General features: G+C 37.2%; 1 protein-coding gene across 5 annotated transcripts in view; it reads left to right on the top strand.

Moving 5' to 3' along the window:
* Positions 1 to 27,439, top strand: part of PLEKHG1 (pleckstrin homology and RhoGEF domain containing G1) — a 123,725-nt gene that overhangs the window by 28,671 nt on the left and 67,615 nt on the right. For 3 of the 5 annotated variants that reach the window (XM_052672902.1, XM_052672876.1, XM_052672884.1), the window contains one exon: positions 6,299 to 6,373. The exons of the other annotated variants lie outside the window; for them this stretch is intronic. In XM_052672902.1, coding sequence (XP_052528862.1) covers positions 6,325 to 6,373 — 49 coding nt within the window. In that variant the 5' untranslated portion in view covers positions 6,299 to 6,324. The remainder of the gene's footprint in view (positions 1 to 6,298; positions 6,374 to 27,439) is intronic. 5 annotated transcript variants of the gene reach the window in all.

The following is a 27,439-nucleotide window of genomic DNA, read 5'->3' as shown; positions in this document are numbered from 1 at the left end:
GATCCCACAGAAGACCCTGCAGAGAAGGCTTTCTCTTTGTTTTCCTTGGCAGAGCAACAGCACATGGTGATGTTAAGTAAGGAGTCTTGCAACGTGTTTGGACACTGACCAAATGTCTCGTCTTTTCAAGAAATTCATTCTATACAAAGTTTGAAGGAGAAGATTCCATGTCTTGTTCCCTCCTAGACCTTGGATCCCTTGTTACTTTGCAAAAATTCACTCTCTTGGATAGTATCGTGACATACAATGATTAGTTGCTGAACTTGATTTTTTAGTGGGTTTGAAAAACCATTGCCATGCTCTGGGGCAGTACTAGAAATGGATTCAGAGCTGTAGGAGAGACTGGAGAAGGAAGACGTATGTGTAGCAGTTAAACCACAGAGGAGGCAGCCAGCTCATTCCTTTTGCTGGAACATTTGTGATGTTTTTCAGATCCAAAACCAGTGAATTGCAGCAAACCAAAATGAAAGTGACAAGGGGAATTCTGTGCTTTGGTCTTTACTTGAGGGGAAAGAGTTGGGAATTTTTGGTTGCAGCTGCAATTTGAACAACTGACTCCAGAAACTAGTCAGAGAATGCTGTAGCCTTGTGCTGTTTTGAAGAAAGGTGGAGGAGAGGTTGTGTTGCTATGACTTTCACTGATAGGGCAAATGAGATGTAAAGAAAGTTTTGTTCCTTACTGTCAGTGTAGCTCAGATGATTTTGTTCATACCAGCTCATCTCTTGGTACAGTTGCTGTAGTGTCACTTTTGCAGCCTTTCTATGGAAAATGAGGTGCTAGGGAAACCTGCTTTGGCTACGAGACATCTTATCCCCTTCTCCTCAGCCAAAAATAGGGCTTGGAGTGCCTCAATGTGTGTTTTGATGCAGGGGAAAAGAGGGCTGCGAGAGTTTTGTGGGAGAGGACTGCTGGAGAAGGGAAGCAGTAATTCACACTCGCATCCAGGGCTCACCTGGAAGGGAATGAAAGGAGCTGTTAGAATTCTGTGCAGTTTTGAAGAACTAAATACTAACTTGAAACAACACTTTAAATATTAAACAAGTACTGCTACGTTACTGGGAAAGATTGAGTGGTGATGATGCATAGGCACATCTGCAAGGCTTAATGGCATACGAGGATTTGTGTCCTCTTAATTTCTGTCCTTCCTTTCCATGATACTTAGAGTTTTTTCAATGTCATCTCTTGGTTCATGTGAAAGAGCTGTGTTAGTGTTTGCACATGATCTAGCTTTCATGGTTTATGTGACCTTGGATGAAAGCTATCCTTGTGGGTTTCAGAGTAGTAATGCTTCAGGTCCAGAAGGGAATTTGAAGGCAAATAAATTGCTAAAAACTGTATCTAGAACGGATGTTCTTCTCTAACAAAGATATATGCAGCCTTTAACAGCAAAATGTCAAGTTCTGGTCACACTAATGTGGGTGAGATTTTTGCAATAACTTTCCCTGGAATCTGCAGTTCATCCTGTGGCCTGTGACATTCTGAATGCTGTTTTTGGTCATCTGAGTGATACTGCCTTCAGAAACACATCCACCCAAGAAGTATATCATTCTGTGAGGGCTGTGGATGGGTACCAGTGTTTACTTGTTAATTTGCAGAATATGTCAAGAAAACTGCAAGTACTCCCTTTCTCCCAAGCCAATCTTACATTTCATTTTCTTTTTTTTTTTAAAGTTGTTAGCAGGAAGAATTCATCCAAATATTTAAAAATAAAAGAGCAGATGGTTTTACTATTTGCAGTATTGTGTGTAATGTCAGTTGTTTCACGTGTATTAATCTGTATTTGTGGCAGTTTAAACTGCAAAAAGCTACATCTAAAAATAAAAGTCAGTATTTAAAGGAATGACCCTGTTGATCGTGAATAAAATGGCTAAAACAGGAGCTTTAAAACAGGAACTTTAATATTAGTATTGCTGTTTGTGTCTATAGAAGACTGGAAAGAAATGTACTGTATATTTAAGGCTGTGAGAGATTTTTTTTTAAGAAATCCGATCTTCTTTGAATACGATCACTTCCAGCTCTTTGGAACAGATACAGTGAAGACGCTATTGATGTGACACGATGGAGGAGGTTCAGACTGGATTTTGGTTTGTAATGTTAGTTGTTCAACACAAATACATAGCTGGATTCCATAGGTACCACTGCAAACAGTGCTGTTATCAGCAGTAGTTTCTTTCAATCTGCTTGATGCTTTTTTAGAATAAAGTAATAAGTTGATAAGGGAACAAAAATGGAACAGAAATCTTCTCTCTAATGAGAATCTCTCCAAGAAATTGAAAAATTGCAGTACTTCAGTTTATAATTATTTTCAATAATTATGAAATACCGTATTTTTACATTTTTAGCAAGGCATAGTCAGTTTAAGAGACCAGGAATGTATTTGTCTGCGAAATGCAGGTTTTGTATATTTGTTCTGCAGCATGCTTTTTAAAAAGTTATTTTTTCAATCAGTTGTGTTCTCTAACTTGGAACATTTTCTCATGAATTCAGTTATGCTGTGTTATTGACTTGGACACTATGTTTAAAGGAAATAAGGTCTTATATTTTTCATAAAATCAAAATTAAAAAAAAATACAATTTTTAAAAGCAGGAATTTAAAAAGCAAACTTATCTACTAAAAGGAACAACAAATCTCTTGAATTAGGACTTCCCAACATGCCTATTTGGGTGGCCCTGCCTGATTATGGCCTGTGAAAATGCATGGTCATACATCTGAATATTTTTGGTTGCTCTTAGAAGATTTGCCTAATCATGAAATGTAAACGGTGTGGCTGTGTTTATTCATAAGTTATGAATACATACATCTTTCAAGTTCTCTTACTGGAATACTCTGTGAAAAACTGCTTAGGCAAAATCACCAAGTACCCCATTGGTGTCAGGAATAGCTGGGCCAAAGATGCAGGGACAACTTAAAGATGTGGCAATAATTAAAAATTTTTGGAAGGATCTGAAATGAATGGTTTTTAAGGTCCTTCGTATGATTGATTCTGAAATCAATAGTATTAGTAATAATAACCCTAAGTTTGCAATATAACAATTTGGATAAACAGAGCTTGATTGTTTAGCAAGAGAACAAAAATTACTTGCATTCTTTTACATCTTGCTAGCAAGCTCTTACTCTAAGTGCTGCTTCTCTGCTGCATTTTTATGTGAATCCTACATAGCCTCATTGAAAAGAGAGAAATTTATATTCCTGCTGATGAATAGTATTTATCAAAGATTTCCTTCCTAGATTAAAATGATGAACTTCAGTATTTCTTTATTGATGTATTTATAAATGTATGGGTTTTGAGTAATTGAAACTAGGCATGTTACAGGAAAAGGGGGGAGAGTTCTATGATTCTTTAGTTAAAGCTTTTTGCTTTCAGTAGATTTGCAGTAGATTTGCCTCTCAGAGAATAAAGCAAAACAAAACTCAAAGGAAATAGATTTATCTGCATTACATGAAGAGAAAACTAAATTACTTGTTAAAATGACTGCAAGTGATGAAGTTGGCCTTTTTCTCAAAAGGGAAAAAAAACCTAGATTTTCAAGTTGTTAAGTCTATTCTGTAATTTCTAGCTACAGTATGGAAAGAATTTGCATTAATGTCTGAGGAAGGAAAACAGTTGTTTTTTGGTTGGGGTTGTTGGTTTTTTTTTTTTGTTGTTGTTTTGTTCTGGTGGGGTTTTTTTGTTTTTTATTTTTTGTTTTTTTAGATTTTAAAAATATGTGATTTCCATGTTTTTTAATGAATTCTCTTAAAATACTGTTCTGTGTCACATAATTGACCTGACTTTACAGGTGGAACTTTAAAAATTGCTGACAATGCCATGGGATAATGCCAAAGGCTATATACTGGTGGAGTCAAGTTTGCATGCCACTGAACTCCTTTGGTGTTCCTTATCTCCTGTGCAATTTAGAAAATGTCCGGGAATGGTAACACATTTCCTAGGCCATTTCTTTGCTGAAAATCATTACCTAGACAATGTTCTGAAGATGTGTTTTTCAAGGCACAAAACTGACTTCAGCCTGGTATGCACTTGCTATCTCTTACTGCAATGCACAGTGGCTAAACTGGTAAATCTGTGAAAAACAATTTGTGGGATAGGAATTTTCAAATTGCCTCATATCGTCTGAATGAATTTTTGAAATGAGCAGTACTGTAGCTATGGGAAGTGTGAACTTGTTCAATAAATACCATCTATTGGGGTGTGCAGTAATTAAACGATCCTGCTTTCAATTTACCATTGTGTTATTGCAAATGCTGAGGTCATTCAGTGCCCATTTGAACCCTGCTGGATTTTGTGCAGGAAGTGATAGGTCGTGCTTCACAGAGAGATGAACACAGATACTCCATTAAATTCCTAATAAGTGCATGTTGGTAGGTGTCTTACTTTCAGAGTAAAGCTTCCTGGTCCTGACTTTGGATGATAGAAAAGCAAGGGGAATAGCTTTTTTACAAGATCGGGTAGAAAGAAATGTTGGCCTGCATTAAACAAGGAAGCTTTTACTTGCATAAATCAAAGCTGGGGCAGAAGAGGTGAGAAAAAAATAAATTATTGCCACTTTTATGTCATTGATGTGTCAGTAAGTTACCCTCTGAACATTTTTATACTTTAATTCTATGCGACTGAGAACAACCAAATCCAGAAAATAAATAAATACCCTCAGTCTATTATTTTAAACATGCAGTACGCTGAATTTGCAATACAAAGCAATTTATTTAAAAGGTAGAATGTATAGAAACCATTTATTTTATTTTGAAATGTATCACAGAATTAGATGCAGACTGTTTTTATTGGTGTGATTTCTTAGTCTAAATGTACTGTAGCATTAACTAGTTTCTAGTATCTTTTCAGTCACTGAATGAGTAGAATTATGAACTGATATGATATTCACAAAAATATATTGCATAATTGAATGTATTGGGTTGGATGAGCTTGCCAAGTTTTAGAGTTATTGATGTATTAATTCTATTTAACTGCTTAGTGATGATGACACAGACAATTAGTTTGGAGGAATTTGTTTGAGTAATGGACTAATTTTTTAATACCATTTTGAGTGTATGTTTCTGTTTTTCAGCAAATTTATAAAGTGTTTTTGGAGACTGTTAAGTATTCACAGTTACCTTAATTCTCTGCTGAGGGCGCACTCAATTGCTTACTTTGTGACACTGTTCTGTTGTCAGTCATGAGATCAGGTGCACAGATTTTTAGAAAACATTATCATAATATAAACATTATCACTACTAATTTTAGGGAGCAGAGAGAAAACTTTTTGGCTAGTTCCAAATGTTCAGTTTGTGTCATATTCTGCAGACAAAACACCTGAGTTATGGACAAAACTGCTTCATCAGTGGTACTATCTGAGAAAGAGCTGACAGATTTTATCTTGAGTAGAGATGAACTGGCTGATAAGGAAGTCACATGCAGTGGAGTTTTCATCAGCTAAATTTGAATTAGATGCATTAATGAAGTCTTAAGATATGTTAGTGGATCATAGCTTCATATCTAAGGTATTTCTAAACTTTTAAAAATATGTGAATTAAATATGACAAATATAATTGCCCCGGTGAGCATACCTGAAATTCTTTTAGTGACTTAAATTGCTTAAGAGATCCTACTTTTTTTTTTTTTTTTTAATATAGTTTGCTATTATTGTTAACTCAATTCCTTTATTGCTTGTGTAGAAATGTTTTAATTCTAGTTCCGGTGATAGAATTAAGAAATAGGCAGATGCATTTAAGAGCAAAATAATTGAGTAGGAAAGAAAATATTTCTTTTCTTTGTTACTGTTCAGATTCTGCTTTACTGCAGGATGTGCTGGGGAGGTCTCTCAAACCTTGTGTCTGATGAGTGTCTAAATTCTATGCTGAATCAGCTTTGTTGTGTCAACAATGCTAGAAACAGAAAGGTTCAGCAAATTCATTAAGTTCAGCAGCACATGGGTGTAAGCAACTCTTTTGTCCCAGTTCATAGATCTCCACCTAGAAACTCTCTCTTTGCTGAGTGGAAATAGACAAGCTTAAAGACTGAGGTCTACCAGATGTGCTTTCAGTCTACCATTGTGATTTATAAGAAGGTCCTTTTGTGCCTACCTGCCTGTAAATAAATACCACTGTATTTATTCACATCTGCATTACATTCTACCAAGCAGTATTGTAGATGAACTCTAGGGAGTTTTATTTACTTATGTATCTTACATCTAAACTTGGAAATGATGAAAGCTGAAAATTCATCCTGCATGGGGCAGAGGAGTGTCCTACTGAAATGTTCTGATTTTTATCAAGGTACAATTTATTTTCTTTATGTCTGTTAGGTTTTACTAAGCCTGTCTCTGCTGAGATGCCAGATAAAACACCAGGTGGTACTGAACCTGTTCCCAGGACAGAAGGTGAGTAGTTTTCTTTCCTTCAGAAACATTTAATTTTCATGAATTGTCATAGTTTTTGTCATAGTTTTTGAGAAGAATTAATTTAAAAAAAGTATTTATTTTCCTGAACTTTCCTTAAGAGAGAGTTGAAATGGCTTAATCTGTACATTTTTATCTTAATAGCAGTAAATTTTCTCTTATTTTTTGTGTAACCTTTCTCCCTCTCTCTGACTCATTATCCTCGGTAGTACCACAGTACATAAAGACATAGGGACAACCAGTGGGCTGCTGGTATTTCACCTTCAGGGGAGATGTTCTGTCACATATAAATAAGGAGCTCCTGTGGGATAAGGTCCAATTTTTAAGTGGGACTCTTGAGGCTCATAAAACCTAAGCTGACAGTCATGAGATGAATTATACAAAGAGGAACTATGTATCAGTGACTCCTATTAAAACAGGGAAATCTTGAAGCATTCAAGTGTTCAGTCTCTCTGAGAATTAGACGTCTTTGAAATTAAGCAAGTTTGGACACTGCCTTGAGGATCTTGTTCAGTACCTTTTGAGTTTTAAGCTATTTGCATCTTTAAAAGGTGTTCTGGGATGTGAAAATTAAGCAAATCTTGCAAAATAGCACAAAGCCTTCAAGCTGGCCACCAGGAAAAGTTCAGAGTAGAGGGGTGCTTATTTTCTTGGCTAGATTGTGGCAATGGTTCAAGGACAGAAAATTAGGATTCTGAACATACAAATATCTGTATATTGGTATACTGACTTTGGCTGGGATAGAGTTCATTTTCTTCGTAGTAGCTGATATGGTGCTATGTTTTGGATTTGTGGAGGAAACAGTGCTGATAGCACACTGGTGTTTTAGCTGTTGCAGAACAGTGCTTGCGTAGAGCCGAGAACATCTCTGCTTCTCACATTGTCCTGCCAGTGAGGAGGCTGGGTTTGCACAAGGAGCTGTGTGGGGACAGAACCAGGACAGCTGATGCAAAATGATCCAAAGGGTATTCCATACAACATGGTGTCATGCTGAATGGTAAAACTGGAGGGGGAAATTTTCCAAGGTTTTCATTGCTTTGAGAAATACTGGGCTTTGGTAGACTGGTGGAGAGCAATTGCTTTCCTTAACTTTCAATTTTTTTTTCTTCTATTTTCTTATTAACTGGAGCACTGCAACAGGTTGCCAGAGAGGTTGTGAAGTCTCTTTTTATGGAGGTATTGAGGACCCATCTGGGCACTTGCATGTGTGACCTATTGTAGGGAACCTGTTTTAGCAGGAGTGTTGAACTCTTGAATCTCTTGAGGTCCCTTCCAACCCCTGCAATTCTGTGATTCTGTGTGATTTTATTCTTCTGTGTGAAATTCTGTAACTGTGGGACATTGCATTGCTATGCAAGGGATAGCTACGTTAGTTAAAATCCTTGCTCTCTTTCCCATAAAGCTTCCTCTGCAGCTGCCCATTATGCTTTACTGGTGTATATTTTCAAGCTTTTTGTGTTGTTTAGCAGCTTTTGATACTTGTTTAGTTAAGCACACAAATAATAAAATGTCCTGCAGGTTATCAGGGAAATGTAAAGGTGGACTGCAAATTCAGTTAGAGCTATTAGGGATATTGTGGATAAATTCTTCTCTATTTATGATTCATTTTTAAAACATGCATCCCAAGTTGTCAGTTTTTATGTAATTTATACAAAATTCTTGTGAATTGAAGAAATTTACCATATTCTGGAAGAGACATAAAAAATGATCATCTGAGTCATTAAGAAACTATGCATATAAGGCTGCGTAACTGTGTATGTTGTATGTGTAAGGGAATACTTGCATATGTATACATACACGTAGAAATGTATTTGTACATATGTATTACATATGCACCTATATTCACCTAGTCTTAAAAAGTGAGACACTAAGAAAGCTGTTCCCAGTTAAAGGTTTTGAGTGCCAGGTGTCTGGCAGATGTATCTACAGGGTTCCCTGGGCAATGGATGTGAACACTGCTGGGCCTTCTTGGGCATGATGAACTTCACCTTTCATATTTTATCTTCAGAAATCAGCTAACTTTTTCCATCATTTTTCTTTCCAGATTGTGTTGACATTCCCTTCCTCCCTAACCTAATATATCAGACTTTTGATACAAGAATGAGAAACCTGAAAAATAGATGAGGTTTTTCCTATGGATGTTTTGAGGTGAACAGTATGTTGGTTTTCATGACACTCTATGTTTTATGAACTATTAGCATGAGGAAAAAAAAATCTGAATAACTAGAGCAACTTGTAACATTTTTATCTAGATTGAAGTAACACATCTTCAGGTACTTGGTCAACAACAGCAGTAACGGACCTAAGTAAAAATTCATACAATAAAATATAACTAACTAAGCATACAGAACAATGTTGACTCTTCATTTTCAAGTTGCAGTTATTATTGTATTTTGCTGCATTTATTAGTTTACAAAGTTCTTCATGTGTTTTTTTTCAAATGTTATTTAATAGAAAATACTGAGTGAACCAAAATGTGGATTAATATTTATACTTTGCTTTTAATCACTTATGAAATTAATCTTTTCCTCTTAACAAAATTAAATAATGAGTAATAATGAATTTTCACTTAGGTGGGTGGTATTTTGCCCTGATTTTAATATTCTCTTCAGGACAAAACTTGCTACTGGTGTTTTCTCATGATATGAGTTAGAATTTCTATACTTTGAGAGATTATTCCTTTAAATACTATTAAAGAACATTATGATACTGTTTGCTTAAAAGAATTGCCAGACATATTTCTGTAGCTACTCTAGCACAGACATGTAAGATAAACTTCCATAGTCTTTGATCACATGCATCTCTTTGTTTACTCTGTGCTTATACAGTTTACTAGTAAACAGGAATGTTTCACTGGTCCAAAGTATGACTGAATCAGAAATCAGAAGTGAGTTAATTCTTCAGGCTTGAAACATCACTGCTTTTATGTGCATAAGCATTTATGTGAATTGTATTATTTCCAGACATCTTACCGATGATTTCTTTTTCCGAAGAAATATTTATTCTATGAGTGGCCTTTAGAAAGGTGTGTTTGTTGTTACAAATGTCTGCTGATTAGGATTTCACATTTATAAGGGTCAAGTTGAGTTGACCAAGTGTTGGCAAGATAACAGATTATCTGGAAAGTTTTAAAAAGTCAGTGTTGCTTTAACCTAGCAGTGCCCCTCCCTGCCTCTCACCCACTGACCCACTGCTCCATATGCTCTGGTTAAATCATGAAGCACATAGAAGCAGACAATTGAGAAATGAGTTTCCTGTAATTAAGTTTCTGTAACTTAGTCCTTGACTTGAGAGTCCCCAGTGAGTGGGCAGATTATTTACTTTACTGCTGCCTCTTCTGTCAAACCCTTTAGAGTCAACACTTACATTTATAAATGTCACTGCTTGCTTTGTGCTGTAAGTTTAAAAAAAAAAACAAAAAAAACCAAAAAAACAAAAAAAAAGAAACCCAAAAAGCAGTACCTGGAAGTTCTGGCGGTTCTGTGGTTGCAAAGATATCGGGGTGTGTGTTTTTCAAGAAGGTTGCGTAGCTATCAAGAAGTGGTAGACAAATGAATTAAAACAAGAAATTCCTCCTCAATCCACATATAGCTGTTTCTTAACTGTTTTCCTACAGCAAAGCTATTATATTCTATTTACAATAGATGCGTTTAGAACAATGTGCTATGTCAATACTAGGAAATGGATTGACTGTATTTCTGTTTTAGCTTGCAAAGGAATTAACATTTGTTCTGCTCATGTTTGCTGAATGGTCACTTTTCAACTTGTGGTTTAGTTAACACTTTGCATTTAGACTGTGACAGGAGTATCTCATCTCTTGTGCAAATTCCTCCTCTTGCACTTGGAGAGAGGCTCCTGTCATTCCCAGCCCTGCTCGTAATGGTGTTTGGAGCTGGGCAATTGGTCATCTGCAAAAATTTATGGGAATGTTTGTAGATTTTTAATCTACATTTTCTTTCAGGGGGATGATAGTAGACTTTTCATCATGAACCACTGATCTTAGGGTATAAATTTGATTGATATCTTAAGAAAATGCCTCTGATATTAAATGGCCTGTGTAAAAACTAGGTGCTTCAACTTGTGGATTTCAGATTTTTTTTTTTGTCCTTTTTGTCATGATACCTTTAAATAGCTGCTCATATCAGACATAGGATGGGTTGAAAGAAAGCAAATGATGTTTACCTTAGAAGTTATCTGGAAGGCTCATGGGCTCAAAGTTTTTGTGGTGTTAGTCAGATGCCTCCCAAGTAGTAGTTTTATGCAAATACTTAGAAGGTAATTCAGGGGAAATCTTTGAGGTTTCCCCAGTTGGTTTCTCTGGGTGCTTTTCTATGCCTTAAGAAGCAGAAATCTTTGAGAAAGATGTGAGGAAGTTAACCTCCCCCAAACACTTCCTTGTCCATCTTTCTCCCCACCTTCTTTCATTTACCCAGTTGGACCCTCCCTTACTGTCTTTGTGTTTCATGTTAGCATCCTGAAGGAAATTCGTGCTACACCTGTGCTTTATAAACAGGCACTGACAAATCCCAGTGGACAACAGGATGACATCACTGCAAAGCTTCCTATAGTAACAGCAATGTTTTTCCTTGTATTGTGTACCTGATGACACTAGTGGCAGCCTGCCAGCTGTTACTGTTATTTGTGGTAACACACATTTAGCTTCATAATCCCTCTGACATATGTTTGCATGCTATTTCGGCTGTCATGTGTGATGTGTTGCGCACAGAGAACATGCGAGTACAGCCATGTTAGGCTTCAAACTGCCCAATGGATTGTACGTTTAAATGAATAAAGCATCACAACTTATGCCTCTGCATTTTGCTAAAAATAATTCCTTCATGGCAGAAGTGACATGAGAAATTCATGTTAGTGGTTGCTGAGTGTTGCCTTCCTGTGCAAAGCTGCAGATGCTTTCACTGGATACATAGCAATGAAACGGTATATTTATAAAGTTGCTGTTACACTTTGCTATTACTATACCACTTTTCAAGAAACACAAAATTAACTGAGACAATGAAAAATCTCTTATAGAGGTTTCAGTGATCTAAGTGTGTGTGAAGTCAGAAATAACACAGATACCAACTTTTTACGTGATCTGATACTGATAGGCCAAGGCGGAATGGCTTTAAGCTAAAAGAGGAGAGATTTAGGTTAGATATTAGGTGGAAATTCTTTACTCTGAAGGTGGTGAGGTATAGGTGCAGGCTGTCCAGAGAAGCTGTGGCTGCCCCGTCCCTGGAGGTGTTCAGGGTCAGATTTGATGAGGACCTGGGCAGCCTTATTTGGTGGGGGACGCCCTGCCCATGGCAGGGGGAATAAAAATGGGTGGGTTTTTTAAGGTCCCCTCTAAGCCAAGTCATTCTGTGATTCAATGAACTGTGGTAATAATGTAGTGTAGGTTTGATGGTTTACTGCCTGACTGAGATGGGAGCAAAGGCATCAACGCGCTATTAGATGGTGATTGTATAATCGGCTTACCTGATCCTGTTCCCTAGAATTAGTTTGTTTTTATTCCTTGCTCCTTTCTATGTTTCCTGCAGCTTGTTACTGCCTAACTGAAGGGAAGAAACATCCAGAATAAACAGTGTTTATTGTGAGACTTAAAGAAACCCACTGTGCTGCTACGTGCACAAGAGCTTGTGGCCATTGGATAACATTAGATATGTGAGATTCAACACAAAAGGTCGTGAGTGTTTATTCAGAAGATGTTAGACTTTGTGTGCTGGCCTGCCAAAGATAGTGCAATTGTAGAAATTCATAGGAGTTGAAGGGGAAACCAGAGACATTTCTGGAAAAGAGCTCCAAATAAAAAAGCCACTACAAACTAAGGGAAACCCTTTGGCTGAAAATAGTTAGAAGCTAGAAGAATGCTTGGATTAAACATAAAGTCATAGAATGGCTTGAGTTGGAGGGAACATTTAAGATTATTTAGTTCCTGTTCCCTTGCTCTAGGGGACCTCCCTCCAGACCAGGTTGCTCAAAGACCTATCCAGCCTGGCCATGAATGCTTTCAGGGAGGGGGCATTCACAACCTCACATGCAACCCGTTCCAGTGTCTCACTACCCTCACAGTACAGAATTTCTTCCTAATATCTAGTCTAAATCTACCCTCTTCCAGTTTAAAGCCATTTCCCCTCCTCCTGTCTCTAACTGCCCTTATAAAAAGTCCCTCCCCATCTTTCCTGTAGGGCCCCTTCAGGTACTGGAAGGCCCCTATAAGGTCTCCCTGGAGCCTTCTCTTTGCCAGACTGAAGATCTTTTACTCAACCTGTCTGCACAGGGCAGGCGTTTGCTATTCTCACTGTCCCCAGCAATATAATCTTCGTGTGCTGGGTTATTTTTCCTTAGCTACTATTTGTAGTCTGATTTTTGTAACTTCCTTTAATCCCCTATCCAACAAGTCATACCTTGAAGGAAGACCAAATTTTGTCTGTATTGTCCAAATATTGTCTGCATGAAGACAATATCTGAAATTCTTAACCCTAGAGGTGGCAAAGACTAGCAAGTTTGAAATCTGATTTAGAATGGCAGAAAAGAAAAGCAAAAGGGTAGGAAATTTGGGTTTTGTATTTCAGACTCTGCTGTCTAAGTCATTGGGCCATGCTAGGTCCTACTTTTATTTTCAGCTGCCAACAGGATGCTATCTGTTTGTGCTCTTCATGCTTCCTGAGCTCAGCGGGATGGAGGGGGAGCAGGCAGCAATGGCTGTAGCAACCTTCATCTCAGGCAATGAAGGGTGATGAGAGACAGACTGTTCTGGGCTTTGTGAAATGATAGATTACAGTGAAGCCTGCTCTTCACCAGAAGATGCAGCTGTTGTAATGTCCTGGTTAAGTCACAGACTACAAAGCTTAGCTATTAACTGGTACACTAACTTGTCCTTTGAGTGTCTAGCATTTTCATTGCCACCCTGGTTGGCTGGTGCTTCAGCAAATTCTATTTTTGCTTAATCCTTAGTGTCTGCCTTGCTTACATCTCCAGAATGTGCTGCTGACCCTAGAGAAGCCGTGGTAGGTTTATAGTATAGTATATATTGGTTTCCCTAGCCAATGTCTTGTTGAGTGGCAACGTGAACAAGAGAAAGATCTCCAAACTTCTGTCAGCTACACAGGGTTAATGTCAAGGAAGTGAGTGACAGTAGCAGTTAATCTGTCAGTGTTTAACACAGTAATAGGATGTAAAATAGATTTAAGTACTCTAAAGTCAGTAGTTTCTTAAATGAAAATCAATTTTAATCCCTCCCAAAGTACAATTGAGTTTTCCTCCATATTTTTTCTTCCTTCTTTATTAAACTGACATGCTAGAAATTTGTTTTGCAGTTCACTGATTCCCCAATCCTTAGTCAGCTTTAAAGGATGCTGAAGGATAAAAGGCAACTTATCTTATTAACCTAGAGGGAACTGCAACTCATAACATAAATTAGGTTGTGATGGTTACCTTCTTTCATCTTGAGGTGATTGCAGCCTTAAAACAAAGAGATTCAAGGTGTTAAAAATGCAAGGACATCTTGCTCTTTTAGAATCGTAGAATCATAGAATCATTTAAATTGGAATGGACTCTTAAAGGCCATCTAGTCCAAATCCCCTGTAATGATCAGGCAGTGCAAGTACCTCCCATGTATTTACTGCTTTACTCTGAAAAACCTTGACAAGATTGCTAATATCAATTATCACTTAAGAGTTGGTTGGTTGTTGTGTGTCTGTTGTTTTTGTTGGTGTTTTTGTCTTTTAGTCAGCTTATTACATGTCTGGCAGTGATTTTGGGCTCTGCCAGTAACATTAGAAGTGGACTGAGAGCCTTAAAATATCCTAAATTTAGAGAGATTAACACAAAGGAAATCTCAGTTGTTAGGTTTTGCTTTTTAAATTGGCTCTCCTTAGTTTAATTGAGCTTAAAAAAGGGGAAATTGTTGCTTGCTGACAGACAAGGAAGGGAGCTAGCTTTGATGTTTTATGAGCAATAAAATATTAATAGAAGCTTTTCGCATGTTTGAGTGATACCTCAGATTATTGAAGTCAGTTTCTTGAAGAGTCAGCAGGCTGGCAGCCTGATTGCAGCACTGTTGAAATACTTTCTGACCACAGAAGGCAAAGAAGGGTAAAGGTGGTAGATTTGTTCCTGTTGTGCTATTTCCAGGTCCTTTAATGGTCTGGGCAAAAGACTGACTGCATAGGAGTCTTCTAGTCTTGAAATTAAAGCCATAATATGTTCTGGTAACTGCTCTGGGCAGAACATGATGTGAAACTGATTGTGTAGTACAAGACATTAATAATTACCGAATCCTTTGAAAATAGCAACTGTTCTTATTTTGGCTTTTTGGAACAGTACTGTAATATTAAATGCCATTATGCTCATCTTGGCAGTGGTCCCCACAACACATTTCACAGAATAGTTCAAAATAGACACAATTATCAGACGCAGTACACAATTTTTTTCTCATGTCCATGAAATGTACACTGTACGTCAAATGGTGGAAGAACTAAGAAATAGTTTAAGGTGATAAGAACCTGAATATAACCTCTATCCTAGTGAGCCTGGACCCTCAGAGTTCACTGGGAAAGCCAAGCAATCCAAGTTATTTGGGTTCTGTTATGTCTAGCTTCTGTCAAGATGTTTGTGAGCCACATGGCTCCTCTTGTCTGTTTGTAAGAAGGGTTGCTATCAGTTTATACAGTTGTAATTTTCACTGTGTAAAAAATGTTGTGTTGATAGTTAAGTCTTATCTCATGAGAGGGTTTGTCTTTAACAATGAAAAGCAATTTTTAAGAATCATGTAAAGCATGAGGTTAATCATTGGGGAATTTTGCCTAATGTCTGGCCAGGAGACAGTTCTGTTTAGTCATATCCAAAGCAGCCAACATTACTAAAGATGGGATGTCCTGTCTTGGTGGTTTTTTTTTCTTTTTCTTTAATTAAATAGGCAATCAATAGGCAAAAGGAAATCCTTGAGGAAAATAGAACTTTGCTATGACTCTCTGAGAAAGAAAATGGCAGCTTTTCAAGATTTGTCCCTGATTGGAATCCCTATCCACTAAGACAGTCTTGGTTAAGATTAGATTCTAGCCCTAGGAGCTGCCTAGGCATTTCAAATGGAGCACAGAGAGCAACTTCTTTGGGCTTAAAGTACATATACGTACATATAATAAATATAAATCCTTTTTTTTTCTCTCTGATCTTTAGGTGGATTTTGAGGGTTTTTTTGTTGTTTGCTTTCTCCCCCTCCCCCCAACATTTAAGTGGTAGTAACATCATGTTTTTAAAGGCTATCTAAAGCCTCATAGGCCCTTTATTTCCAAAGAAGTGACAGCATTAATTAGAGGCACTGGCCTACTCTTCCACCACCTGGCTCTCAAGTGGGAAACTGAAGGTGCCCAAGGGTTATGTTCTTCTCAGTCTGACCACACAAATGTTTTGTGAGCTGCTAAAATAGGCAAAGTATTGTGAAAGATTAGTTCTATGTCAGCTGTTAGATATGTGAAAGAAGATCTTCTTGAGACTGAGGTCAGTCATAAACTTGTTGCTCAAAAATATTTATGAATAATGTCTGATATTTATTATAAAATCCTATTTTTTACTGAAGTGAAATGTTCAGTGGTTCCAACAGCACAAATGTGTTCCTGTCTTCTGCTACACTGATTTATTTTCATCAAGGATGGGAACTGTGCAAACCTGATAGAGCTTTGACCTTAAGTGAGACCATGTAGTGTCAGGGCTATGGGAGAGTGAACCAAACCCACCAGAATTACCACTCATTTCTGGGTGTAGTGTGTGTTTTGTGCTCCTTTTTATGAACAGACGTAATAAGAGGTTGAGCCTTTGTTTATAGGGCAGGAAATTCTTCCTGTCTGTGCCCTCCTTCAGCTTGATTGCTTTTTATTTTATTTTGTTTTCGTAAGCTCTGATGATGAGAATCTGACTCAGCTTTTTTACATTCTTTTTTTTTTTTTTTTTCCTTCTTTTTGAGACAGAACTTTTAAATGAAACTTCTCTGTTGTTTTGTTTTCTCATGTCTCTTCTTTTCTTCCCCTTCCTATTTTTGTCTTCCATTCCTCTTTGGTGGTGCATCTAGACCCGTGAGGTATTTTCTGGGGCCCCTTCTTTGGCAGGTGGGAAAATCAAAGTTTTGCTGTGGGAAAAAAACACACATGCATAGAAACAAACAAAAACCAAAAACACAAGGTGTACTTGCCTTTCAATTTTATGAATTTAAAAGCCCTGGCACTATAGTTGTGACTGAAGTGTATGATACCAAAATTGAAATAGGCTTGCACTTATCTGTGGTGGGAAAATGTCACTGCTTTGTTGCTGCTTCTGAATACAGACAAATAAAGTTCTTTTATAAAATTGTCAAAGTTTATAGGTGTATTTACTTTACAGCTACTTTTATAAGCTATCCACACCCTTCTCTGCATGTGAATGAAAGAACTCAAAAGAACACTGATAATGTCATACCAGGAAACCTTTAATGTAAAACACAGAGAATGGACAGGGCGGGGGGGGGAGGGGGGGCAAGAAAAAAGCTTGGGAAAAAGTACTACTGAAGGGAATAGATGGAGGGAAAAATGGGTAAACATTTTTGTAAGCTCTGATATGATACTTAATTCCTTGGTTCCATGTCTGAGCCTTTGCAGTTCTTCAAGAAATTAATGTGAATTAAAAAGCAGGAAAAGCAAAACAAAAATACAAGCAAAAAACACTGAAAGAAAATCAACAACAAAAAAATAGGTCTTGCAGAGTTGGAAGTACCGTTACTGATCAAAATAGGTCCCACATAATCCTTTTTTGTTAAATCAGATTCTGGCAAGTTTGCTTAAGTCTGGGTGTATTCAAGCACTACCTGCAGTGACATTTGTTAAGTCATTATCAAAAGATTGTCACTTTTTTTTTTTTTCTTCTCCTCCTCCAACCAAATGATATCTTTCAAGTCTTGGATTCAAAGTGTTTAATCTGACTTTAATGCATAGAGCTCCTGCACAGCTGATATCCTCTCCTTAAGTTCAAGTTTATGAAGATCTACAAAATCATTACATATGAGGCATTCTGTATGTGAAGTGGATTATGTGAATACTTTTGTTTCTAAGTATAAAGCTAAGATTTTAACTGCTTAATGAGTTATGAATCTTTGGAGCTTAAAGGCATGCACTGCAGAACTGTTTTCTTTCACTGTACCATACTTCCTTTCAGAAATAGATTTAGTCTTCAAAGTAAAAACTTGCTCTGGAGAATCAAGCGTGATAAGGATGAATTAATTATGTAGTGAGTTCAGTCATTTCTCTACAAACATGTCTTATGTTTAACTTCCAAAAGCAAGCATTGATTAAAGAGATGGTTGTTGCTCTCTGAGAGGAACTTCTGAACTGTTGAAGTTGAATGGCTACTGTCACATCAATAGATTGAATGCTGTTGGATGCCCAAATTTAAAAAAAAAAAAAGAAAAAAAAAAAAAGTTGCCTTTCTTTATTTATTTTCACAACAAATGTGGTTGGAACAGCCTATTCTACCCTCCCAGTTAATGCAGATGTTAGGAATTCCTTTCTACTGACATGAACAAATGGCTAATCCAGGTCAGTCAGTACCTTGTAATTAATGCACATTCTTTCTTTCTTCCCTTTTTTTGGTTAGGTAAGAAAAAAAGAAGGAGGCAGGAGAGTCCCTTGTTTAAAGCTATTAGCAAGTCCAAAGTGATTTTCAAGGCTATGAATGGAGTTCGTGTTGCAGAATAAACTCATGCAAAACAAATAAATAGGAGGCCTTTTTGTATAAAAAACTTAAATCCAGAGTTGTTCTATTGTTCGTGCATCTGTCTTGTTTTTCTGCAAGGGTCTGACTCTTTCTTTTGTGACCTCAGGTTGCAGACCAAGTTGTAATATAAAATGCCAAGATCGCTCTTTATCATTATTTGATGCTGGAATCAGTATACAGTTAGTCTGGTGCTACAAATGTTGTAGTATTTGACATGCTGCCTGATTTGCCAACTTTGTTTAGCACTGAGTTTAGTCCTACAATTAGAATTGATGCACTGATTTTGGTTAAAGATTCTAAAGAAATTACTTTTTATTTGCCACTTAATATGTGTTATTTTTGAAGGACTAATGTGTGCCGTGGAAGATGAGTGACTGAAGCTGATCAGTGAACCACTGAGAACAACAAAATCTGAAGGAAGTTTCTCTTGAGGCACGCACACACACACACACACACACACACACACACACACACACACGATCCATTTGTTGTCTATCTTGGGTCACTTTCAGCTGGACAGCAGTCTGTTCAAGTCCCTGCTGTCATGATTGCTGGACTGTCGTTGCTTACCCAAGGCCCAGTCTCCATGTTAGTCATTAGGGATTTAGCTTTTTCTCTTAATGAGCCATGGGATCATTAAGCAGTCTGTCAACCAGTTGAAAACAGCCATCTGTGTATGCTTATCTAGATCCTGTACCATTTCCAGTTTCTAAGACTGCATAGAAGAGTCTGACTTTAGAGGTGCTTTGTTTTGTTGTGTATATCTGTTTGATATTGGGGCCCTGCTGAAAATCATTTATAGTAATTGCATTATTGCACACTGTATTTCCATCCTCCTTTATCCAGTAACAGGCTCCAACGTGAGCAGGGAGACATCTGAGCTGGTGCTGAGTCACAGACAGCGTTGTCACTCAGAGGGCTTAGGTACTGTTTTATGCACATAAATACCGCTGTTCTCTTGTATGATGTTACTTAATATCGCTGTGCCATGTCCTTGTATTGCAATATGATTGTGGCTAACAGCATGGAATGGTTTTCTGAAGCCCATTCAAGATATTTTAAGGTACTTTGAGATGTACGTGTCAAGATTTTACAGCAAAACTTTGTATTTAAGTGAGATGTGGACTGAAATATCCTTAAAGCTTTTTTTGCAGTGTGCAATTTCTCTGCTTAAAAGAATGAAGAAAATTTTGAGATATCTTCTGTAAGCTGTCCTGCTAATGAAAGCAATCCTACCACTAGTATATATGAAATGTAATCTTAAAGCACTTATACAATAGAAACTGGCATGTTTGGACTCAGTACTGTAAATTTATTGGAGAAATGCATTTAGGGTAGTACTTAGGCTTAAACAATTTGAGGATTGCATAATGGTTGATATGATGAAGGTGCTTGTTTGGTTTCTTGTACGATGTCACGTCAACTAAACAGATAAGAGGGAACTAAGGTTCTGTATTCACCTACATCTACTTATCACATAATAATAATACATATAATAATATTTCAGGAGAAAAGCCAACAGGGAACAGCTATATTATTATTTTTAATCCAATCTGTTTGGTCAAACCCAAGCCAACTTGCTTTGGAGCTTTGCAGCTGATTGTCCATGTCAGTTATACACATTCAATAGGGTAAATAATGCTTTAGTGCCGTGGATTTCAATGCAGAGGCTGAATTTAAGATTCGTATAAAACTTAGTGAAGTGTTCTGCTTTCTGTACACTGAACAATTGAATTTAACTCCTTGTCCTTCTTTGTTCAGCTAACTTTGTGCTAATGAAACAGAGCTCATAGAATCAAGTGATTAAAAACACACTTTACCTCTGAAATGGATGAGGGGTCGTTCCTTTTTCAGCCAGGGCAACATGATACTTCTAATGCTGTGTTACGTAAGGACATAAATGACAGCTTTACACAGAGCAATGTGCGCGGCCTGCAGAGAGGAAGTGTTTTCATTGGCTTGAGGGCCAGCCTTTGAAATCTGTGTGTGTATGCTTCCTTGCATGTCATACTTAAACAAATTCCTGACTTATCTAAGGATCCTCATAGGAACTCAACTGCCCTATAGGCAGGAAATTCAACCTGCCATTCTGGGAGAGTTTCCTCTTATTTTTTTTTCTTTTTTCTTTTTCCTTCTTCAATACTTAATGTTTTACTCTGCCAACTCCCTTCTCTGTACCCCCCTTCCCAGACCTCATCCTGGGGCAAATAGAAACAGCTGTCAATTTAAATCTATACAGACTACTGACTCTCCACTGCTGTGAGGCTCTTTAATACCTACAGCAGCTGGAGAAAGGTAAGTTCTGAACAGAACATGACACTGAAGATTCAATATAATTAGTAGAAGAAAGGTAGGTGTCATTTCATCAGCAGATTGAACCATCTCAGTTTGGAGGAGTCATTGCGCAAGTGTGTCAAGGAGGTAAAACAACAACAACAACAAAAACTAAAAGAAAAACCTCTGAAAATGCATCTGGAGAGAGGGAAAGACAGGACACCCTGTTCTTATTGCAGAGGCTGGGAAGTGACATAAAGAAGTGGATTTGCTTGTGAAATATACTACAGATATATGGGTTTTGAGGAATGGGTTCTTCATTCAAAGTCCTAGGATTGTATTTACTGATTATTTGGTACAATTGTTTTCTTCTGGTTAAAATCCTGTGCTCAGCTTAGTTAAGCTGTCATACAATAATTTAATAAAATCTACGGTTATCATCCGTGCTCTTCTTTCTAAAGGGTCTCTTCTTTCTAAAGCAGAGCAAACACCAGCTCTGATTTTAAGGTGTATTCTCAACGACTTCTTTCTTTTTTAACAGTATTTGCTCAGTGGTTGGCATAGTCCTCTTTAAAAGATTTTTCTTTTTTTCTTACTTGAGCATGTTCTGTCTGGCTATCATTGATTTTTATCACTCATTCATAGCTGAGAAACTCAACACTGAAGTCAAACACATTTGAGTTTCAGATCCAGACAAGGTTTCTTGTCATTGTGTTTCCATCTTGCTTTGTGCAAACAGGTAGTACTTTTGTTGGCTATTCTGTACAGCAATTGCATTGAAAGCATTTGAAGCCAATTTTTTTTTTTTTTCAGAGTAAACATTCTGTGGTCAGGAGGGCTTAATTAGTTCAGATACCTTGACTGCCGATGTAATTTCTTATCTTGAAAGCAGTAGCCACTAACAAATCCTTTATTTATGTTGAGCTTTGGAATTTTCCTGAAATGCCTCTTGCCTATTAATGGGAAATGAATAGTCTCTCAGGTAAAGAGTGAGACTGCAGGAAATCAAGTTAACCATGTATGTTAATGCAGATTTCTCCTTGCCAATGGCCTATTGGATGCCTGTGATTAACTTCAGAAAGTGCTACTGTCATTCTTATTCCTGTGATGTAGTTTGTTACCCTTTGTTGTACCAGTTAAGAAAGGTATCTTGTGTTTACAGTGGAAAGACTGAATTTGTTAATCAAATGTCTAGGGCTATGTTTTCAGTACTAAAAAGAAGGGAATTGTTAAACCACAATGGTTGTGATAGCAATCTCAGTGTGAAATTCTAGTGGGCAGGTAGATTTTTTTTTCCTCTAAAGCAAGTTGAGTTCACTGTGTATTCTACATTTCAATCTGAACAAAACAGTAGCTTATTTCCTTTTTACAATGATGGAACTAACTCAACTTTATTCTCTTGGCAGAAAATGGGATCATTTTATTTTGGTTTTGGTGAATTCTTAGCCCCATTGTAAAATGTTCTTTCTTGTTACAGGAATAAAGGTAATCCTAGAGAATCCTGATAGAATGTCTGAAAAAGAAAATCTGTAAAACCATTATGTTCTATTTCTCAGGTTTCTGGTTTAATAATAGTATATGATTGCACTGACAAGTGGTTAATTTGAGAATATCATGTCATAAGAAGAGAAAAGGAATATGTCAAAAGTTGCTTCTTTCTTCTCTTCATATTGTGAGTTTTAAAGCTTGCGTGTGTTGGACTGGTGTAACTAAAGTATCCTTTAACAACTCTGTCTGCTGTTCTGTTGAGGTCTGACTCCTCACAATAGAGTTGAATCTTTGTCCTGGTCATTGGATTAAAGAAATGAAAGTCAGGAGAAGAACTGAAGACGTGAGGTGTGCAGTAATGTGGTAGAGAGAGAGGAGAACCAGGCAAGACTGTGCCAGAGGTGTCCATGGAGGGTTCTGTGGATTCAGTGATCATGTTTGGTCACAATGTCATATGAACCCTTGTCTCAGTGACCCATACAGAAATCCCCCCACAAATGAAGAATTTCCCTGTAACTTTTGTATCACACAATTTTCTTCCGCTCCTACTGCCATAACTGGAAATTCAGTTATTCCAAGTGTAATGCTAGGAAACTGGGAAAGCCAGTGTCCCAGAGCAAACCCTTATAACGTGTATCAAGGTTGTTTTTTACAAGTGGTTATCCTATAGCAGAGGTTGTTCAGGGACATTCAGCCCTGATGTGCAAGGTAATACTGGTGTGCAAATAGACAAAAGAACAACTGCTATCATCATCATCAGCTTTGCTGATGGACAGTAGATCTTGACAAGAGCCAAATTGTCAAGAAACACTGCTTTCACATTAAGTGTGTGCAGAAAAATAGAGATGATCAGATCCAATCTGTCAGTTCAGCTCATTTTAAGCAATGACATGTATTTGCGTAAGAATTAGGGATCAACTTACCTCTGATGTTTCCAGGCAGCTGTTGCCTAGGCTACAGCAGGCAGAGGAGTGTAACTCCAGTGTGACTTTAAACCTGATAAAAGTGTTTATGAATGTTATTTCTGCAATGAGTTTAACTTGTAACGACAATAGAGAATGTGCCTGTGCAGAGGCATGTAACTCAGAATTTAGGGTGGACTTGTTCAGGCCAAATGGAAAACTTCAACAATCAACTTTTTTTTCACGATACCAATGCACAGTTCTGAATTTAATGCTGATCCCACTGTAAGACTTGAAATGAAAAGAATGAATCAACTCCAGGGGAAAATCAGAAATGTTGCAATTTTCAATATTCAGTGGCTTGTAGAATGGAGTCAGAGATCTTTGTTTTTTATCAGAAAAAGGGTCATAACCTCATCCGGCATTCCCTCCCTTCCTCATCGCTCCCTGTGGCTACAGTACTCTTAATTGCTTTTGGCTGAGAAAAGCTATGAGGAAGTTGGGGAATATGTTTTATTTAATGATGTTGTCAGTAGTAAGAATGAGTTCTTAACCTAAAATTACAAAGATGTGGTTTATAAGGGTGTATCTACTGCAGTTTTTGTTTCCATTCCTTTAGCTTGTACAGTGCAAACAGTAACAGATACAAGATTAGCATGAAGAAAATGAAATTTTTGTAGATGTTCAGAACTACTAACATGCCTGTTTCTTTCCAAAATCAGTCAGCTTCTCTGTGCATTAGCCTGATGCAGTGTAATAGTGATGACTATGCATATGGCCCATATAGAGAATAAAGTAGTTTCAGAATATTAGCTAGATGTGTGTTAACAATAACTCATTAAATGATATGACACATTTCCAGTAAATATAACGAGTAAATAAAAAAAGCAAGATCTAACCTTAGCGTTTGACCTTTTTATTTAAGACAACAAGAAAAACAAAACCAAACTTTTTAACCTTTCCTGCTGTGATACTATGTTTATATTCTGTATTAAGACTGCACTAATAGTCTGTCATCAAATCAGCACTAAACATGGAATATACTCAAGCAAAGATGGTGGGGATGTAGTAGACCTTTGGCTTCTGTAAGCTGAGAGATGTTGAAAGAGCTGCATGCTCTGTAGGATGATGCAGACTGCTACAGAGCTGTGATATAATGTCTGTCTAAGCAAGTATAATGTCTGTGCCATGTACCTGTGGTGGAAGAACTTTTAATCTAAAAATATTTATATTGCTGCTGTATTAATGGACATATAACTATTAAGTGAATGCATGTTAGATATGTTTAATATTGAAGTGAGGACCTCTGCTTGAGAAGAAGAGTGAGATTTCTCTGACCTTTACTCTCTGCTCACAGGAACAAAGCTAAGTGACTGCAATAAAGATAAAAGTGCCATTGCAGTTTGCTGAATTGGGGGAGATATCAATACTTGAACATAAGGGCCAAATCAAAGGTTGTTAAAAATAGGTGCAACTCAGAACTGGGTCAGGCTCACCTGACAAAGGTGGTTTACTTTCTGATGCATGCAGCTGAAATTCTCTTTCCTCCAAATTTTTCAAGTGTATTAGAAAGGGCCCAGACACACCTTACATGAATTCTGTTTGAACAAATGTGATACAAAATCTCCAAATACTTGGTTTCAGGTTACAGTAACAAAAGGAGCAAATGTGCTCCTGGTCAGCCAGGAGATGAGACTACAAACCCTGTCTGTACTCGTGATTGGGAAGATGTGCTACCTGAGGAACAGAGCTGGGAGACAATTAAATTGGTTTCCTGTATGTCTGTACAGCAGCTAAGAATGTTATCACTGAGTTACTTTATTTTTCTTTTTTGATCAAAGTCAAGCTTGTCTTTAAATCACACATCCCTCAAATAGAAAGAAAAGGGTTAACGGAAAACCTGAATTAGTTAATCCTTTGCCATTCGCAACTTCTCTGTTGCCAACGTTGGTCATCATTCCTGAGAACAGGGATAGATAATTTCTTTGAAACTTAAATAAGTTACTGTTCCCACCCCCTGAAGTGTTTGTTTAGATTTGTGTGATATATTTTAATAAATGCAGGGAAGTGTGTAGCTGGTGATGTTCATGACCATTATGGTTAGTTCACTGTATTTCCTATGAGTTTTCTTTTGATTTTACTCTAGAGCATGCATGGAATGATATGACTACTATCTGAGAAACATTTATAGAGCAATAACTTGTAGTAGTAATTCAGCATAATTCAGTATACATACTGTCCTTCACTACAGATAAAATTTATCTTTTAATGGTAGGGCAATTTTGTATGATGTTTTGACCCTATGAATATTTTACTCAGGTATGTGTTATGCTATCAAGAATATAAGCCGTGGCAAACATGATCAGTGACAGTGGCTAGTATGAGGTGTTTTAAAGAAGTGGCAATTGTGCTTGTTGACGTGCTGTGAATGCCTGACATATGAATGCCTGACTTATGCTCCTAGGACCTAAATTCATATGTATGCTAAAGCTTTAATTCTACCTAATAGAAAAATCAGTTTTGATTATGACCATGCATGCAGTAAATGTCATTGGATGGATACATGGTCTATATAGTTTTTATTAGCTTAATAACTAGCGCTATCTCTATGGGAAACTGATATGTTGCTACAAACTTGAGTTTGCTTTCCTAGCAATGAGTTTTATCCACCTTCTTGATTTCTGTTCACCTCGTCATAAGAGTCCCTCTTGATTTCCTCCCTTCATTTATACTTCGCTTTAATAACATTTAACTTTGCTCCAGATTGAAGCTCATATTTAAATGTGACTGCTGTTCATAAGAATGCTTTTGTTTAAAACAACCTTTTTCCTTTTTCTAAGGCTGTCTTTCTTAACAAGCTGTGCAGTAGATACATTTTATTTTCCTCTTATTTCTACTCTTTCTAAAGTCTTTCAAGCTTTCAGCTTTGGCTTTGAAAAAATAGTTCTTTTTAAAATGATAACTAAACTGGAAAACAACACCCCATTCTTCCATTGCTGTGTTGGAAAAAATAGAAGATACACTAGTCATACATACCTTGGGGAAAGGACTTAGGGTAGTACATCTTAATCTGTTTTAACTAGAGATATGTGGTTCTGTGGCTTTGGTCCTACTTGGTAACTTCAGTACCTTAACTATGTCTCCAGAAGAGAGAAGAAAGGAGCTGCTGAATATGTCAGTATGCTCATGCATTGAAAATGGGAGATCTTTTTAATTCTTAAGTTCGCGTAGTTTATTTATTATCCAACTAATGTAGTTATTCTTTTGCATACAAAAAAAATACTTTTTTTTTTTTGGTCCCATTTCACTTGACAAGATTATTTCAGTGTGGGTTAGCAATGCGGTGTGTGGGCAGGAGGGATGCTGCTATTTTAGGAAAATCTTTTCCATCAGTCTACTATGTAGTCTGTAGGGGAGTATAAGTCCTAACCGTAGTACAAATTACATTCCAAACAGCATTTCGCGGACAGCTTATGGAAAGCAATTCTGGAGGATTTCCACATTCATATAATTAAAAGATATCACTTGGAATGTTTACAGCTTTCTACAACTGGAGCACTAAACTAGCCATGGAAAAAGCACTCAACTCTGTGAGGATGCTGCAGAGCAGCAGGCATTGAAGAAAAACTTTTCCAGAAGAAGTTATTTATTTATTTTTTTTTAAAGCTGACTTCTCTTGGAGGCCTGCAGTGAATGCAGATGGCCATCTGTGTGGAATCAAAATTGTAGTTTTAAAATTAGGATGAGAGGATGACTTTTAGCTATCTTGTGCTAGTCTTGTGCTGAACATCTCCCAGAGAGTAACCTGTTTCACTGCTTCGCAAGTGCAGAGGAAATCCTTGAGGGTGGGTTACTCTGCAGACAATATTTCTAAAATGTTTGAAAACTGCAGTAGCTAATTACCTTCTGGAAGACAGATAAATATTTGTTGGGCAAAGTCTGAATTATGGTGTTTTAGACATGCGCCTTTGGTGAAAATGAATCTGTGTACTGTAGGACAACTTTTCGGACAAGAGTTTTCTCTTCTGCTATTTCAAAAGCAGAGCATGTATTATTAGAAATTACCTGATTTTTTAAAAAATGCATATAATTTTTTTTTTTTTTTTCTTTTTTTTTGTAATTATCATCATGGGCCAACTGTATAGATGTTGCAAAGTACAGAAAACACTTAGCAACTGTTGAGTAATGTAAAATCAGAAGCTTACTGTGGTATGTCATCTGATCTCTAAGGCAATTGTGATTTCCAAGAATTAAGTAGCAAAGAAAACAACCATAGCATTATCTTATTGTTTTATGCCAAAAGTTCTGAGGAGGATTTTTCAGAAGTTGATTGCTGGTTGCAGCACAGCTGGCATATCAGTTGCTTCGGCTTTTGCAGCTTGTTCATATACCTTAGGACTTCTCAGTGATGCAACAAATTACTACCTGAGTGGCAAATATTAACTGCTAAGGGACTGTTTTGGTCACTGTAGTAGTTGCATAGCTGTATAAGAATCAAACCCCCAAAATTTGGGGCATGCAGCCCTGGAGACATCTGTGCTTGTATAGCTCCAGTGTGGTGTCTTTATTTTCCCAGGCATTTCCAAACACTTTGCTGCGGTGACAGAGAGAACAGCCTTTTCTCTTGTTAGCTTCTGGCATC

The sequence above is a fragment of the Tympanuchus pallidicinctus genome, unplaced genomic scaffold (genome assembly GCF_026119805.1).
Source record: "Tympanuchus pallidicinctus isolate F22 unplaced genomic scaffold, pur_lepc_1.0 scaffold1, whole genome shotgun sequence".
Classification (NCBI taxonomy): domain Eukaryota; kingdom Metazoa; phylum Chordata; class Aves; order Galliformes; family Phasianidae; genus Tympanuchus; species Tympanuchus pallidicinctus.
The sequence above is the reverse complement of the archived record's forward strand: the minus strand, read 5'-3'. Positions and strand labels throughout refer to the sequence as shown.